General features: G+C 44.2%; 1 protein-coding gene across 1 annotated transcript in view; it reads right to left on the bottom strand.

The window, feature by feature from the left end:
• Positions 1 to 377: 377 nt before the first annotated feature.
• The window catches only part of LOC308175794 (RAS guanyl-releasing protein 1-like), a gene marked incomplete at both ends in the record, with an annotated part of 33,381 nt that continues 18,717 nt past the window's right edge, over positions 378 to 15,041 (bottom strand). The window contains 5 exons of the mRNA XM_080550347.1: positions 378 to 524; positions 1,354 to 1,739; positions 5,597 to 5,728; positions 6,354 to 6,390; positions 7,196 to 7,340. Coding sequence (XP_080406473.1) covers positions 378 to 524; positions 1,354 to 1,739; positions 5,597 to 5,728; positions 6,354 to 6,390; positions 7,196 to 7,340 — 847 coding nt within the window. The remainder of the gene's footprint in view (positions 525 to 1,353; positions 1,740 to 5,596; positions 5,729 to 6,353; positions 6,391 to 7,195; positions 7,341 to 15,041) is intronic.

Here is a 15,041-nt window from a genome sequence, read left to right as displayed (position 1 = left end):
GTACTGTGATTGGCTGTGTTCCACACTGAGCAGTACTGGGATTGGCTGTGTTCCACAGTGGGATGGAGCATGGAACTCAGGTTGGCAACATTCATTATATCTTGCATGGAATTCTATTAGAGTGGTTGAGAGGGGGGGGATTGAGAGTGTGGTGGGGGGGGGGGGGGGGGAGTCAGGAGGAGTCAGGCTTAACCTGTAATGTCATACAGTGGATGCCTCAGTCCTGTTGAAGGGGGTGGGGGAGGGGTTGGGGGGAGGGAGGGAGGGGGGGGCGGGTACGTTCCAGGCTAGGAGGAGGAGGAGGTGTTCTGTGGGTGGGGTTAGGGGGGGGGTCCAGGCTAGGAGGAGGAGGAGGAGGAGGAGGGGTATGTTCCAGGCTAGGAGGAGGAGGAGGAGGAGGAGTCTTCTTCTAGGGGGTGGAGGGAGTGTCTCTTCAGGAGCCTCTTGAGGACCTCCACCTCGCGCTCCGTCTCCCTCAGCTTCTTCTGCAGGTTCTCGTTGTTCCTCTTCAGCTTCTGGTTCTCCTGAGGAACATCAGGAACATCAGGATCATCAGAAACATCAGAAACACCAGGAACATCATCAACAACCTTCATCTGTCTCCACCATTAACCTCGTCATACAAAAAACTGTTTTAAAACGTCATATGACAGCTGCTGGTGAAAAGGGTAACACGCCGGCAGCCGATTTAATGCTCAGACTTTTATTTTGAAAAAGGCATACATTTCAGCGTTGTTGATGAAATCAACGACACACTCGCTAGTCAACTAACACAGCTTATTGTTGTGAGCCTGCTAACAATGTAAAGCAGCGTTATAGTTAACTAGGTAGCAGTGGGGGATTACTCACCCAATCCATCGCATTGAAATATTTTGGCTTGACTAGCGTGACTTGTGTGTTGTGATTTTCAACAAGGTTGAAACGTATTTCCATATGTATTTTTCAAAATAAAAGTCTAAAAATGTTTTTTCGGTTGCCGACTTGTTCCCCCTTTTCACCAGCCGCTGTCACATAATCATAACAGTCGCATAACAGTCACATAACAGTTACATATGTCACATAGCAGTTACAGAGCCTGGACTCTTTTAAGACAGGCCTAAAAACCTTTTTATTCAAAAAGGCCTTTGACTGTTGAAGCTGTGTTCATTCTTGTGATTTATTTTGTGTTTTTTTTACTATGTTTTTAACTTATTATGTTTTTAGGTTGTTTTTGTTTTTAACTTATTATGTTTTTAGCCAGTTTTTTTATTTATCTTATTTTTTATTTGTTTAACTCTGTAACACTGTGAGATTCTTTTGAATGAAAAGTGCAATACAAATAAAATGCATTATTATTATTACATGGAAACTAACCGTCTCGATGGTTTCGTAGGTCAGTTTGTTCTCCTCGTCCGTCTCCTTGAGCACGGTCGAGGCTCTGTTCTCCCATTTGGCGTAGGCCCGCGTGTTGAGCTTCCGCTGAGGCACCGGGCTGGGGCAGGGGGTGAGGGTGGGGGTGGTGGGGGCCAGGTGGGAGAGCTGCAGCCGGTTGGTCTCTGGGACAGGGGTGGTGGGGGTGGGGGCGGGGGTGGAGGCAGGGGTGTGCGCTGGAGGAGGCCCCTCCGTCTGGGTGCTGCGGTGGACCCCGCTGGGCCGACACAGAACCAGGGGGAGCTTCAGGCGGGAGGGGGACGGAGACTCGGGGCTCCAGTCCTTCGACTCGTCCGAGGGGGGGTAGGGGAAAGGACCCTCTTCTGAGCCTGAAACAAAAACACGACACACATCACACACCACACAAAATAAATCAGTTATGTCGGTGTATCCATCATGTTTCCTATATACTGTATATATATATATGCAGTACCAGTCAAAAGCCAGTCATTTCAATTGAATGGGAAAGTGTGTCCAAACTTTTGACTGGTACTGTATATACATGCCATTTGCCAGAGCGGATGTGGCTCAGGAGGTAGAGCATGTGACTGGACACGCCCCTTTCAGGAAGTGTTTGGTGGGAGAAAGACCGAGAGCACACGGTGGAGCAAACGAATGTGATACATCATTGTTTTGAAATAATCAAATCAAATCAAATCAAATTTTATTTGTATAGCGCATTTCTTACAAGATGCAACTCAATGCGCTTCACACAATGAAAATGTTCAGTCAATCAGTCAATCAATCAATCAATACTGACAGAGCCGCGAGCAGGCAAAAGTAAAAACCTGTACACTATGTAGCCAGGAAAAATTCCCTTGCAGCCCTCTACCAATAGAGCGACTACTAGCCAGTTTGCCTACCAGTAGAAATAGAATCCAGTTTATATCAACTGAGAAAGGACATTTTAAGTTTGGATTATCCCAGCAGCTTGGCTGTTTGGGGGGGTAACATATTTTGAACCCTCGGACGGATACAATGGAAATGAAAAAAGGAATGGAGAAGGACAATGAAAAGAACATCGGCAGTGGAGCAGCAAAACAACAAGAGAAGCAGGTACGAAATTATGAGAAGGCGTTGACGGTGATTGTGAAGGTGGAGGGAGAAGTGACTTTGATGGAGTTGTTGAGAACAACAAAGACGGTGTGTGGAAGTGTGGAGGCGTGCAGAAAGAAGGGGAGAAACTCCTATGAAATGACAATGGGATCTGTAACAGCAAAAGAAAAAATCATGGATGGCTTCAGAATTAAGGGGTGTGAAGTCAGTGCAAAAGAACTAATAAATAATGAGGTGGTGGTATCATTCATGAACCTGCCTGCTTATGTCTCTGATGAGGAGATATTGAACAAACTAGATGGCTGGGGAGTGACAGCTGTATCCCCTATAAAGAGACGGATGTGGCCTGGAACAGATGTGGCGGACGGGACGAGATTTCTGAAGGTCAAATTCAATGGCACAATAACATCTCTGCCATACTCCACAAGAGTTTTTTTGTTAAAGTTGTCCATGATAGACAAGTGAGAGTATGCAGAATATGCATTCAGCCTGGACATATAAAGAAAGACTGCCCTGAATTCAAGTGCCACAGATGTGGGGAACAGGGGCATTATGCAAGGGAGTGTGAGGAGGGAAGGGAGCGGCGGAGGAGAAGGAGTGATGACCAGGGCGGAGAGGAGGAGAAGGAGGAAGGAGAGACGGGAGAGGAGAAGGTGGACGAGGAGCCGGTGGGCGGAGAGGTGGTGAACGAGGAGCTGGTGGTCGGAGAGGTGGTGGACGAGGAGCTGGTGGTCGGAGAGGTGGTGGACGATGAGCTGGTGGTCGGAGAGGAGGAGGACGGAGAGGCGGCGGCAGTGGAGGAGGAGGTGGTGATGGACAGAGAGGAGGTGAACGTGGAGGAGGTGATTGAGGAGATGGTGGTGGGAGAAGAGTTGGAGGAAGAGGGTGAGGAGGAAGTGGTGGTGGAGGAGACGCCTGTTGGCGGTGTGGAGGAAGACCAGCTGACCAGCAGTCTGGACAGTGTGTCAATAGACTTGAGCAACAGAGGAGGAGTAGAGCTGGAGAGAGACAGTGGAAGGAGAGAAGGGGTACGGACAAGGCAAAGTAGGGGGGGGGGGGGGGGGGGATGAAAAGGATGAGGGGTCTGTTTTAGGAAGTGATGAAGAGGACTTTCCTGGGTTGAAGGCAGGCAGGAAGAGGCCGTTGGGAGCGAAGGTTAAACGGAAGGTGGGGGGGAAAAATATGAGGGTAAAATGAAAATGTATGTAATGATGTGGGTTCATGTACGGTAATCATTATAATTATGTTGTCTATTTTTTCGTTAAATGCAAATGGTGTGAAAAATGTGTTTAAGTTAGAACAGGTTTTGAAAACATGTGATGCAGATATAGTGTGTCTACAAGAGACACATTGGATGGAAGGGGAGATGGGTGGAGTTGAAAAGAGATGGGGAGGGAAGGTGATGGATTGGAAGGAGTTGTGGTTGTTTGGGGTGGTGGGTAAGAAGAAAGGGTGTAATGTGAATTTGCTGAATTATGTATTGAGTCACGGGAGGTATGCGGTCAGGCTGAGAAGGAATGTGGCTCATTATGAAAAGAGGGTGGTGGATGTGTGGGAGGTGTTTAAAGATCTGGTGAGAAGGGATGTAGGTATGATAAGGATGTATGTGGGGAAGGAGAAATTTGAGAAGGTGTTTGGGGAAGGGAGCACATTTATAACTGAGGGGAAGGATGGAGGGTTGGTTTATGATTTTGAATGAATTGTTGTGTTTGTTTGTTTTTTGTTGTTGGTTTGAATTTATGTTTTTATTATTTTTGTTGGTTTGAATTGAGGGTTTTATTATTTTTGTTGGTTTGAACTGTTGGGTTTTCTTATTTTATTGGTTTCTTTGAGTTTGAGATAGGGGGCTGATGCCTTCCTATGTGTAAATAATGTAAATTATACATTTTTGATAATAAAAGATTTTTAAAAAGGAGGTAGAGTCGGCATCTAATGATCGCAAGGTCGGCAGATCGGGGGTTCGAACCCCGGCTGGCCACATATTGAGGTGTCCTTGGGTCAAGACACTGAACCCCAAATTGCTCCCAATGAGCGGGCCGGTGCCTTGCATGGTAGCTTGCCGCCATTGGTGTGTGAATGGGTGAATGAGAGGTCATTGTAAAGCGCTTCTTTGGAATAAGGCTCTATATAAGTGCATTTACCATTTACCATTCCATTTACCATTTAGCTGACGCTTTTATCCAAAGTGAATTACATTGCAATGAGTGCATACATTTCAGTATATACCGACCCACAACCTAAGCATTGTTAGCGCCATGCGCCACAGAGGACCACCGTTTCCTGATGTCTCTCACCCCACCCCTAACCCTTAGCCCCCTAACTGAATCAGAGATGAGCAGAAGTATGCCTGCATACAGACAGATAGACAGACCGCATCCTTAAAGGTTAAGAAAAGGAAATGAGGCAGTGAGGCAGTTCCTGGACGGCTAGCATCGACGTAGCATCAGTGTTAGCGGTATGACGGTTGGAGTCCTCCTACGTAGGGGAATCCCCAAGCAGCCTTGTGTGATTCTTGATGTGCTTCCTAGTAAACACTTTTCCATTAGAAAAACTATTCCTTTAGAGAGAATGATTTGGCCTTTGACATTGGTCGATTCAGTCGTTTTATCTACATGTGACCTCACATTGGATTAGTACGGTTCATCTGTCCTTAATAAATAGCTCTGGATTTATTTATCTAGTGAGCTGTGGAAGCACAGGAAGGGTGCCATGTTGTTTCTCCACCGGCAGATGGCGCTGTTTGGTAGTTCTGCGGTCTCAAAGTGACTCTCTTGGTCGCTTACGGTGACATGTGGTTGTCACTCACTCAGGTAAATAAGCTCATCACATTTCTGGTGTACGTGCCTGTACTTGTGTGTGTGTGTGTGTACTTGTGTGTGTGTGTGTGTGTGTGTGTGTGTGTGTGCGCGCGCGCTTGTGTGCCTGTGCCTGTGCTCGTGTATGTGTGCCTGTGCTCGTGTATGTGTGCTTGTGTGTGTGTGCCTGTGCTCCTGTATGTGTGTGTGTGTGTGTGCTCATGTGGGCTTGCGTGTGCGCACTTGCATGTGTGTGTGTGCGTGCTTACGTGCGCGGTGCGTGCGTGTGTGGTGTGCATGCGTGCGTGCGTGCATCCATCCGTGTCCGTCCTCACCTTCCGAGGTGCCCGTGGTGACGGGCGTGGAGCTCAGCGTCGGGCTGTCGATGGCGCTGTTGCCCTTGGCGTTCTTCTTGCACTCGAACGCCACCTGGTCCTTACACAGCCTGTGGCAGTTCATCCCACAGTCTGTACAGAGAGAGAGAGAGAGAGAGCAAGGCCAAGAGAACGTGTCAGAGCAGGCAGCGTATAGACACGACTGTTAGAGATGTGCACGTGTAGGGTCATGTCCTCCCTGCACTGGGATTCCTGTTTCTCTTCATTTTTGTCATCGTTGTGTCTTAACTAATCACTTGCCCTGATTAACACCCTAATTGTGTCTCTTGTACTATACTGATAGTTGCATCCTGTGGGTAGAGTTGTCAGGCCTCGGCGTGCATGTTGTGTAATCATGCAAACAGCTTGTTCGTGACTGCTCCGAGGGGAGAGAGGTGAAGAAAACTACCTTGTGGTTTAGGCTGCAGACTCGACTAGGCTTTCATGTGCAGCAGGGTTCAGCGAGCAGTCTGCATGATAGAAACCACACACACACACACACACACCAGGCACCTTCTCAAGATAGCTCAGCCTTACCTGCTCCCCTCACCCTGAACTCTCTCTCTCTCCGTCACGGCATGTTACTACGAGAACACCTTCAAGATATCAGCGACATTGTGTTGTGTGTCTAAGACACGGCGCACTGTATACTGATGTACTTGTAAGCGACATACTGTGTGTGTGACATTTCATGTGAAGGCAACGATGCGATATTCACCTCTGCATTTGTAGCCTTGTTTTATGACTCCCCACAACTGCAAAACAAGGAGAAGAGGAGGTTACATACTGCAAAAAGTCAGCTCTCAAAAACAAGACAAAGAGCTATAAAATGGGGGAATTATTATTATTATAATTAATTATAATTATTAGTTAAAATGAGCAAAATTATCTTCCAACAGAACAGGAACATTTCACTTGCCAAGACTTTCTTAAAACAAGTAAACGATTATCTTAAAACTAGAAAAAAGAATTGTCTTCATCTTACTTAGATTAACTTTTTGCAGTGTGCCTTTGTCTAGAATGATTCTAGAACAGCAGGGATCCATGTTTAAGAACAGAGGATGCACATAGAGTAAATATAGCATTCTAGGTAATAGTACGTAACTATTGTTAGGGTGACCTACAATAGCAGTTTGACCCAGTTGAAGAGTGTGTGGGGGCGGATGTACACTGTTATAATAATAATAATAATAATAATAATAATAATAATAATAATAATAATAATAATAATAATAATAATAATACATTAGACTTATATAGTGCTTTTCTAGACACTCAAAGACGCTTTACAAACTGAAAAGACTGAAAAAGAAACAAAGGTAAATAGAAGAAGTATAGGGGCCTAATTGAGGTAGTGCTGGGGACACATGGGATGGGGAGGGGGAGAGGGTTTGACTGGTGAAGGCGAGCTTGAAGAGGTGGGTTTTGAGGGCATGTTTAAATGTCGGCAGGGTGTTGGCCTGTCTGATGTGGTTGGGGAGGGCGTTCCAAAGGGACGGGGCTGTGGCTGAAAAGGCCCTATCACCCCAGGTCCGGAGGTCATGTTATGAAACGACTTACGAATCCTGAGCAGTTGTCACAGAAGGTGGGCTTCATGTAGGTGGTCTCCTGGAAGTTGTGGACGAAGCCCAGGCCCAGCTTGGAGCAGATGACGCTGGCCCGCATGAAGTACGCCGTGATCTCCTCCCTGCTGACCAGGCCCTCCCTGAGACGCAGACACACACACAACATGCCGTTACCCGTTATATAAATGGACTGACTTATATAGCCTTATTCCAAAGCGCTTTACAATGGCCTCTCATTCACCTACTCACACACACATTCACACACCAATGGCGGCAAGCTACCATGCAAGGCGCCAGCCACGCTCATTGGGAGCAATTTGGGGTTCAGTGTCTTGCCCAAGGACACTTTGACATGTGGCCAGCCGGGGCTCGAACCACCGATCTGCCAACCTTGCGATCATTAGACGTCGGCTCTTTTTTTTTTTTTTTTTTTTTATCTTTTATTATAAAAATATTCTTTTAAATACAATCATAGCTATACATATTCATACATGTTCATTTTATAGCCTTCATTGTATTCTAATTCAAATAAAATAAATTAAAAACCAATAGATAAAAACAAAACACACCCATACCATTTTGGTATGAGATGCATCCATCTATTATTCCGTCAGTCCTTCATAACCAAGATAACCCTTTATCATAAATCAATAACAAATGAATGCAACACAAAAACCATCTTCAAAAATCTAAATCAAACTCCAACCCTCCATCCACCTCCACTCTTATAAACCCACAATCCCTAATAAACAACTTCTCAAAATCTTTTTGCCCTGTCTTGTGCATCAGTCCCACATTCTTCCTGACCAATCCCTCAAAGACTTTCCACACCGTTATCCACTTTCCCTCAAATCTTGCTAAATTCCTCCTCAAATAAATTGCATACCTAGCCTGTGATAATACATAATTTAAACACCATATATTCACTCCCCTTCTCTTTCCCTCCACCCCAAAAACCACCATCCTCCTCCACTCCTGCATCCCCACCACCTCCACCCCCCAATGCTTCTTCACTAGTCCTTTCAACCTTTCTTCGAATCCCTTCATTTCTCTACATTCAAAAAGCATGTGCATTAAGTTCTCATCCTGTATCCCACACACATCACACTCCCTCGAAACTGTTCTGTCTACCTGATGCAACACCACCTTAGTATAAACCCTGTTATGCCTAAGCATAAAATCAAAATGAGTACATTCTAAACTATTATATTTTAAAAATAAATTCCTCCATATGTTCTTCACCTCCAATCCTGGGAACACCTGCCTCCACACCTTCTCTGCCGCAGGCTCCTTCACTCTGCTCTCCAACAGTGCCCAGTAGCACTCCTTCACCTTAACCGCTGAGAAGTCCCGCACTGTTTCCCCTTTCCCTAGTCTTAACTTAGGTAACTCTGTTTGCTCCTTCCCTTTTAACTCCCTATCTAACCTACTCACCCACTCCCCTGGTATACTCTGCTTTATTTTATTATACATGCTCACTATTTCTCCCCTTCTCATCTCCTCATCTGTTTCCCTAACAACTTCTATAATTGCCTGCTCTGATAGGAACCCTGGCACTACCTCATACCTAAAATCCCTTACTCTAATCAGTCCTGCCCTCCAGAAACTCCTAGATTCTAACATTTTCCCCTCTCTTCTTATTACAGGGTTCAATAAAACTGGAACATTTAGTATCTCCCCTCTCTTCTCACACTCATATCCTACCTGAGGCAAAAAACTACCCCAGGCTTTAAACACCTCTTTATAGAATTCCGGCACCCTATCATACATCCGTACTTTAAAGCACATCAACAACCCATAATCCCCACACCCCCCACATCTATGTACCCATTCCCTAAAGCAGGGGTCGGCAATAGGCGGCCCGCGGGCCATTGCTGGCCCATCACCAATAATATTTGGCCCAGCAGAATATTTGGAGAATCCACTTTTTTTTTATTTTTTTTATTTTTTTTATTTTACAATATCCGACCGACAGTCCCACATATAGCGCCTATAATGTCCGAATAGAGAATCTACCTCCACCTGAATAATGCTTATTGTACTTTTATCCATGTTGAGAGTGAATGACACAGGGACAGACAATCAGGCAGCGGGGTGCACCGAAGCGCACTGACGCTGAACCCCTCATAGTGAATCATAAGTAGGTGGACAACGTGTAGTGCTGAAATAGCCGTGTGTGGTTTGAAAAAAATAACACCAGCTCAGTAAATAATTCAAACGTAATGTTTACGTATATGTGACTGCAACACACATATGAACAGTAACAAAGCAAATTCAGTTTAATATTCTGAAAAACATTGACAACAAAATCGGTGAAAAAAAGAAAAGAAAGAAAAGTAATCCGCTTATGCGAGGGGTGGTGGTGCATAGGCCTATGCTCCTGAAACGACAGAGCAAACACGCTATTAGGGATAATAATTACAATGAGCCATTCATTCAAAATATACAAAATACAATTAGGTTATTAAATACAATAACGACAGGCTTGGTACTCACTTAATGTGAAAAGTGGCATCTCCCATCGGTCAGTATTTGCTTGATATCTGGTTATATGGACGTCACTTTAATCCGCAGGCAGTTCTCAAGTTTTTTTTTGCATCAATCGATTCCTCTCGTGCGTCTTTATCACATTCATTGAGGAAAAGGACGACTCGCATGTATAGAAAGGGAACATTGTGAGCACGGAAGATGTGAGTCTCACAACGGCTTTGCGTTGATGAAACCAGGTAGGATGAACATTATAGTTCGCTGTCCATTCCTCTTTAAATGCCCTGTTTTCACCGTCAACTTTCCTCTTTACACCTTTGGAGAGTGACATGATGTTTCTCTTGCTAGTTAGCAGGTTAAATGTTTAGCTAACTTCACCCGGCACCAAACAACCAATCCAATAATAATGTGACCTTGTCTGGGAGGAGGGGGGAATCATTCAGAATGAAAGTATGTTAAATAATGATTAGAATAAGCTAGGCTGCGCTACATCGTCAGTCCACACATTTATTATTCAAAACTATGGAAAAGGGTGAAACTACGTTTCAACGTTGTTGAGAATCACAACACAAACTTGCTAGTCAAGCCAAAATACTGCAACGTAATGGATTGGACTGCTACCTAGTTAACTACAACACTACTTTACATTGTTACCTAGTTAACTACAACACTACTTTACATTGTTACCTAGTTAACTACAACACTACTTTACATTGTTACCTAGTTAACTACAACACTACTTTACATTGTTACCTAGTTAACTACAACACTACTTTACATTGTTACCTAGTTAACTACAACACTACTTTACATTGTTACCTAGTTAACTAGAACACTACTTTACATTGTTACCTAGTTAACTACAACACTACTTTACATTGTTACCTAGTTAACTACAACACTACTTTACATTGTTACCTAGTTAACTACAACACTACTTTACATTGTTACCTAGTTAACTAGAACACTACTTTACATTGTTACCTAGTTAACTACAACACTACTTTACATTGTTACCTAGTTAACTACAACACTACTTTACATTGTTAGCAGGCTCACAAAACAAGCTGTGTTAGTTGACTAGCGATGTGTAAATTTTTCGAAAGAAAAGTCAAAGCATTAGAATGTGTCACATTTTTTAACAATCAATTACTTATGAATGAATTAATGGAATGAATGAATGGTCTTTATTGTCATTGCTACAGTACAGGTACCAAACAACGAAATTTAGGAGGGGTGGCTCCCCTGGTGTTAGGAAAAAAAAAAAAAAAAAAATCGGGCCCGCCATCTAGTGGCTCAAAAAAAATTTGGCCCGAGGCCAAACCTAATTGCCGACCCCTGCCCTAAAGTATCCTTTCCATCCATGTCCTTCCTCCCCATACAAAAACCTTTTGACTGTTCTGACTCTCATTGCCCTCATCTTTACTTCCAAATCTACCAGTTTCAACCCTCCTTTATCATAATCTGCTACTAATACATCATACGCTATTTTAACCCCCTTTCCTCTCCACAAAAAATCTGACACTAACATCCTGGTTTCTTTTAGAACCCACTCTGGTACATTCAATACTCCTAATACATAAACATATTTTGACATTAACAGTGCATTAACAATTACAACTTTTCCCTTCAGTTTCATGTTCCTTTGCTTCCAATAATTCAATGTTGTTCTTATTTTATTCAAAACCCCTGTCCATGTGTAATCAACAGCCTCCCTGTCATCCTCTCCAAGATATATCCCCAACACTTTTATCATCCCCTTTACAATTTTCAAATCAAAAACACAATTGTCTGTATTCACTCCCCCTATACACAACATTTCAGACTTGTCAAGATTCACTTTTGCACCAGAAGCCTTTCCATATATGTTTACACACCCCATTATTTTGTTCACACTATTTACATCCCTGACAGTACATGTCGTGTCATCTGCATATTGATGGATTATGCTAACTCCTCCCCCCGGCATATTTATTCCCTTAATTTCTTTCTCCTGCTTAATATACGCTGCCAATGGCTCCACAGATATGCTATATAGCAATGCTGACAGTGGACACCCTTGTCTTATTGATCTACCCAAAGGGAAGGAGTCAGTCAATAATCCATCTATCTTTACTTTACTTCTTGCATTCTTATATAATAGTTCAATCCAATCCCTCATAACAGTCCCAATCCCAAAATGTTCCATTGTTTTCAATAAAAAAACATGTTCCACCCTGTCAAAAGCCTTATTTAAATCCAAAGATAACAATAAACCCCCTTCCTCCCTCATGTCCTTCACAACATCCCTTAATGTGCACATATTCTCTGCCACATCCCTCCCTGGGACTCCATAGGCCTGGGTAGGTGCAATCATGTTTTTCATTACTTTATTCAATCTATTTGCTAATACTTTTGCTATGGTTTTATAATCACAATTAAGTAATGATAATGCTCTATAATTCTGTAATTTGTTCCTGTCCCCTTTACCCTTATACAATAACGTGAGCACCCCCAAACCCATAGAGTCCGGAACAACCCTTTTATTCCCCATACACGTATACACTCTGCACAATATAGGGGCCAGGATGTCAACAAAAGCTTTATAAAATTCAGCCGTCAACCCATCCGAACCCGGACTCTTATTTGGGTTTAACCCCATGATGGCTGTCTTAACCTCCTCCACCCTTAGGTCTGCATCACACATTTTCCCTTCTTCTTCTGTCACCCTAGCTTCCACTGCTTCTAATACTTTATTCATACATTCCTCATTCACACCCCCAGATGTATATAGGTCTGTATAAAATGACTGCACAGTATCCATTATTCCCACTAAGTCTGTTATTATTTCACCTTTATCATTCTCTAATTCCTTAATTTTCCCTTTCTCTTTCTGTCTCTTCTCTAAACCTAAAAAGAATGCTGTACTCCTTTCTCCCTCAACCACATACCTTGCCCTACTCCTTACTAAAGCACCTTCACACTTTCTCTTCTCTAGCTCCCTCAAATCTTCCCTCACTCTCAAATACTCTGCTAAATCATGCCCTGGAATATTATCAACTCTCTCCTGTTCTATTGCTAACCTTTTCTGCAAATCTCTTTCCTCCCTCACCCTCTCTTTCCCTCTCAGTTTTGCGAATGCTATTATTACAGCTTTTAATTTATCCTTCATCCCTTCCCACCACACACACACATCACTCTCATACATCTGGTCTTCCATAGCAACACTCACACACTCTCTTACTATCACCCCAAAACGTCTATCTTTCAGTAAACTTGCATTAAAGCACCATGTCCCTCCTCTTCCCCCTACGTTCCTCGCACCTAGCTGGAAAGACTGAGCATCGTGGTCACTAAAGGCCATAAACCGATACTCAACCCTTCCAACCAGGTGCCTCACCTCCCTCTTCACTAAACATAAATCGATCCTTGATTGTCTCAAAACCCCCATCACCATTTGTCTCCTTGAAAAAACCTGTGCATCAGGGTGCCCCTCCCTCCATATATCCACCATTCCTCTTGTGCGCATCATTTCTAATAATACTGGGCGTGACGGATCATTCCTAAATTTCACCCCCCTTGTTACATCTAACCTGTCCACCACCACATTATAATCCCCAACCATAATACAATTCCCAACACATTTCTCTTTCAAAGATTCAAAAAAAACTTTCCTATATTTGTCCACATTTGGTGCATATATACAATATAGTGCATACTCTATCCCTTGATATTCGAACCCCACTCCCACCACTCTTCCCTCATTGTCATTCATTATATTCCTTACATTTTTCACTACCCCATTCTTTACCAAAATAGCCACCCCACAAGCATACACAGTTCCATTACTCACATAAACTTGTCCATTCCACCTCCTTCTTACATCTTCCATTATGTCCTCTGTCCAATGCGTCTCCTGGAGGCATATAATCTCCTCTCTGTATGCTGCCAACACAAGCTCCATCTTTTTCCTATCCCTGAGTCCATTTGTGTTGACAGCAACAACCCTGACCATCGTCAAGATTACAAAGAAAAAGATCATGTACACCGCCATGTCATTTTCCTACCTTAGTCTTCTTCCCTTGTGCACCTTTTGCACCCCCTGATCTTGTCCTCACCCTCTGTACATCCGCATATAGTCCTTCATCGGAACCTTTTCTTTTCCCCACGCCCTCTGTTGAAGGCCCTGCCTCATCCATCTCTCCATCCCTTACTGCGTTGTCTAGGCTGGCTCCAATCTCCTCTCTCTCTTTACCCTCCATTTCCACCGGACCAGGCCCCTCCGCTCCTCTCTCCACTTCCGGCTCCATCTGGGTCTCCTCCACCACCTCAGCTTGTCCTCCTCCCTCCGTCACGTCTTCATGGCTCCTTTCCCCACCTTCTCCTTGTGTCTCCACCACTTCCTTCTCCACCACCTCCTCCTCCTCTCCCTCCATCTCCTCTTCTTCGTCCCCCTCCTCCTCCTCCTCCACCACCTCCTCCTCCTCCTCCTTCTCCTCCTCCTCCTCCTCATCACTGCTCACTCTCTCTCCTCCATCATATCTCCTTCCCATGCATTCACGTGCATAATGTCCTTGTTTATTGCATTTGTAGCATACGAACTCCGGGCATTCTCGGATTACATGTCCTGGTTTAATACACAGCCTACATACCCTCACTTGCTTATCATGAATCACCCTCAAGTGATCCACTCCAACCAGGGTCTCAAACTTGGTAGAATAGGGCAAAGACCTCACCTCTTCGGTGAACTTCACCTTCATGTATCTCGTCCCGTCTGCAATGTCCGTTCCCGGCCACGTCTTTCTTTTGATAGTTGACACCGCCTTCACCCCCCACGACTCCAGCCTGTACCTGATCACGTCATCCTTCAGATATACCGGGAGATGCAAAAACGAGACCACCATTTCATCCACCGCCAAGTCCTTTCCCATTATTCTCACGTCTTTTATCATGAATCCATCCGTGAGCTTGTCCTTCCCTCTCCTCGATGCCAGCGTGATCTCATATTTCCTGTCTCCTTTATCCCGACAGCCCTCCACATTTCCACACACCTCCTTTATGCCTCGTAACATTTCCATCATGGTTATATTACTTCCCTGCTCCAGTCGCACTTCCACCGTTAAACTTGCGTCATACCGTTTGTCCGTGTTGCTTTTATCGTCGTCCATTCCATTCGCGTTGTTCGTTGCCATGTCGTCCGTCCTTAGAAGCCCCCGATCAGCACGAAGCTGTCGGGGTACTCAAAATCCTTAACTCGCTTAAATAAAGATGTTATTATAATGTTCGTTTGTTTTTTTCAAAGACACGCTCAAACTTTTCTCAGTCCAAACACACCTGTTCAACTTCCGCTCATGCGCATAGACGTCGGCTCTACC

This window comes from Nansenia antarctica (genome assembly GCF_963989245.1).
Source record: "Nansenia antarctica genome assembly, chromosome: 1".
Taxonomy (NCBI): domain Eukaryota; kingdom Metazoa; phylum Chordata; class Actinopteri; order Argentiniformes; family Microstomatidae; genus Nansenia; species Nansenia antarctica.
The sequence above is the reverse complement of the archived record's forward strand: the minus strand, read 5'-3'. Positions and strand labels throughout refer to the sequence as shown.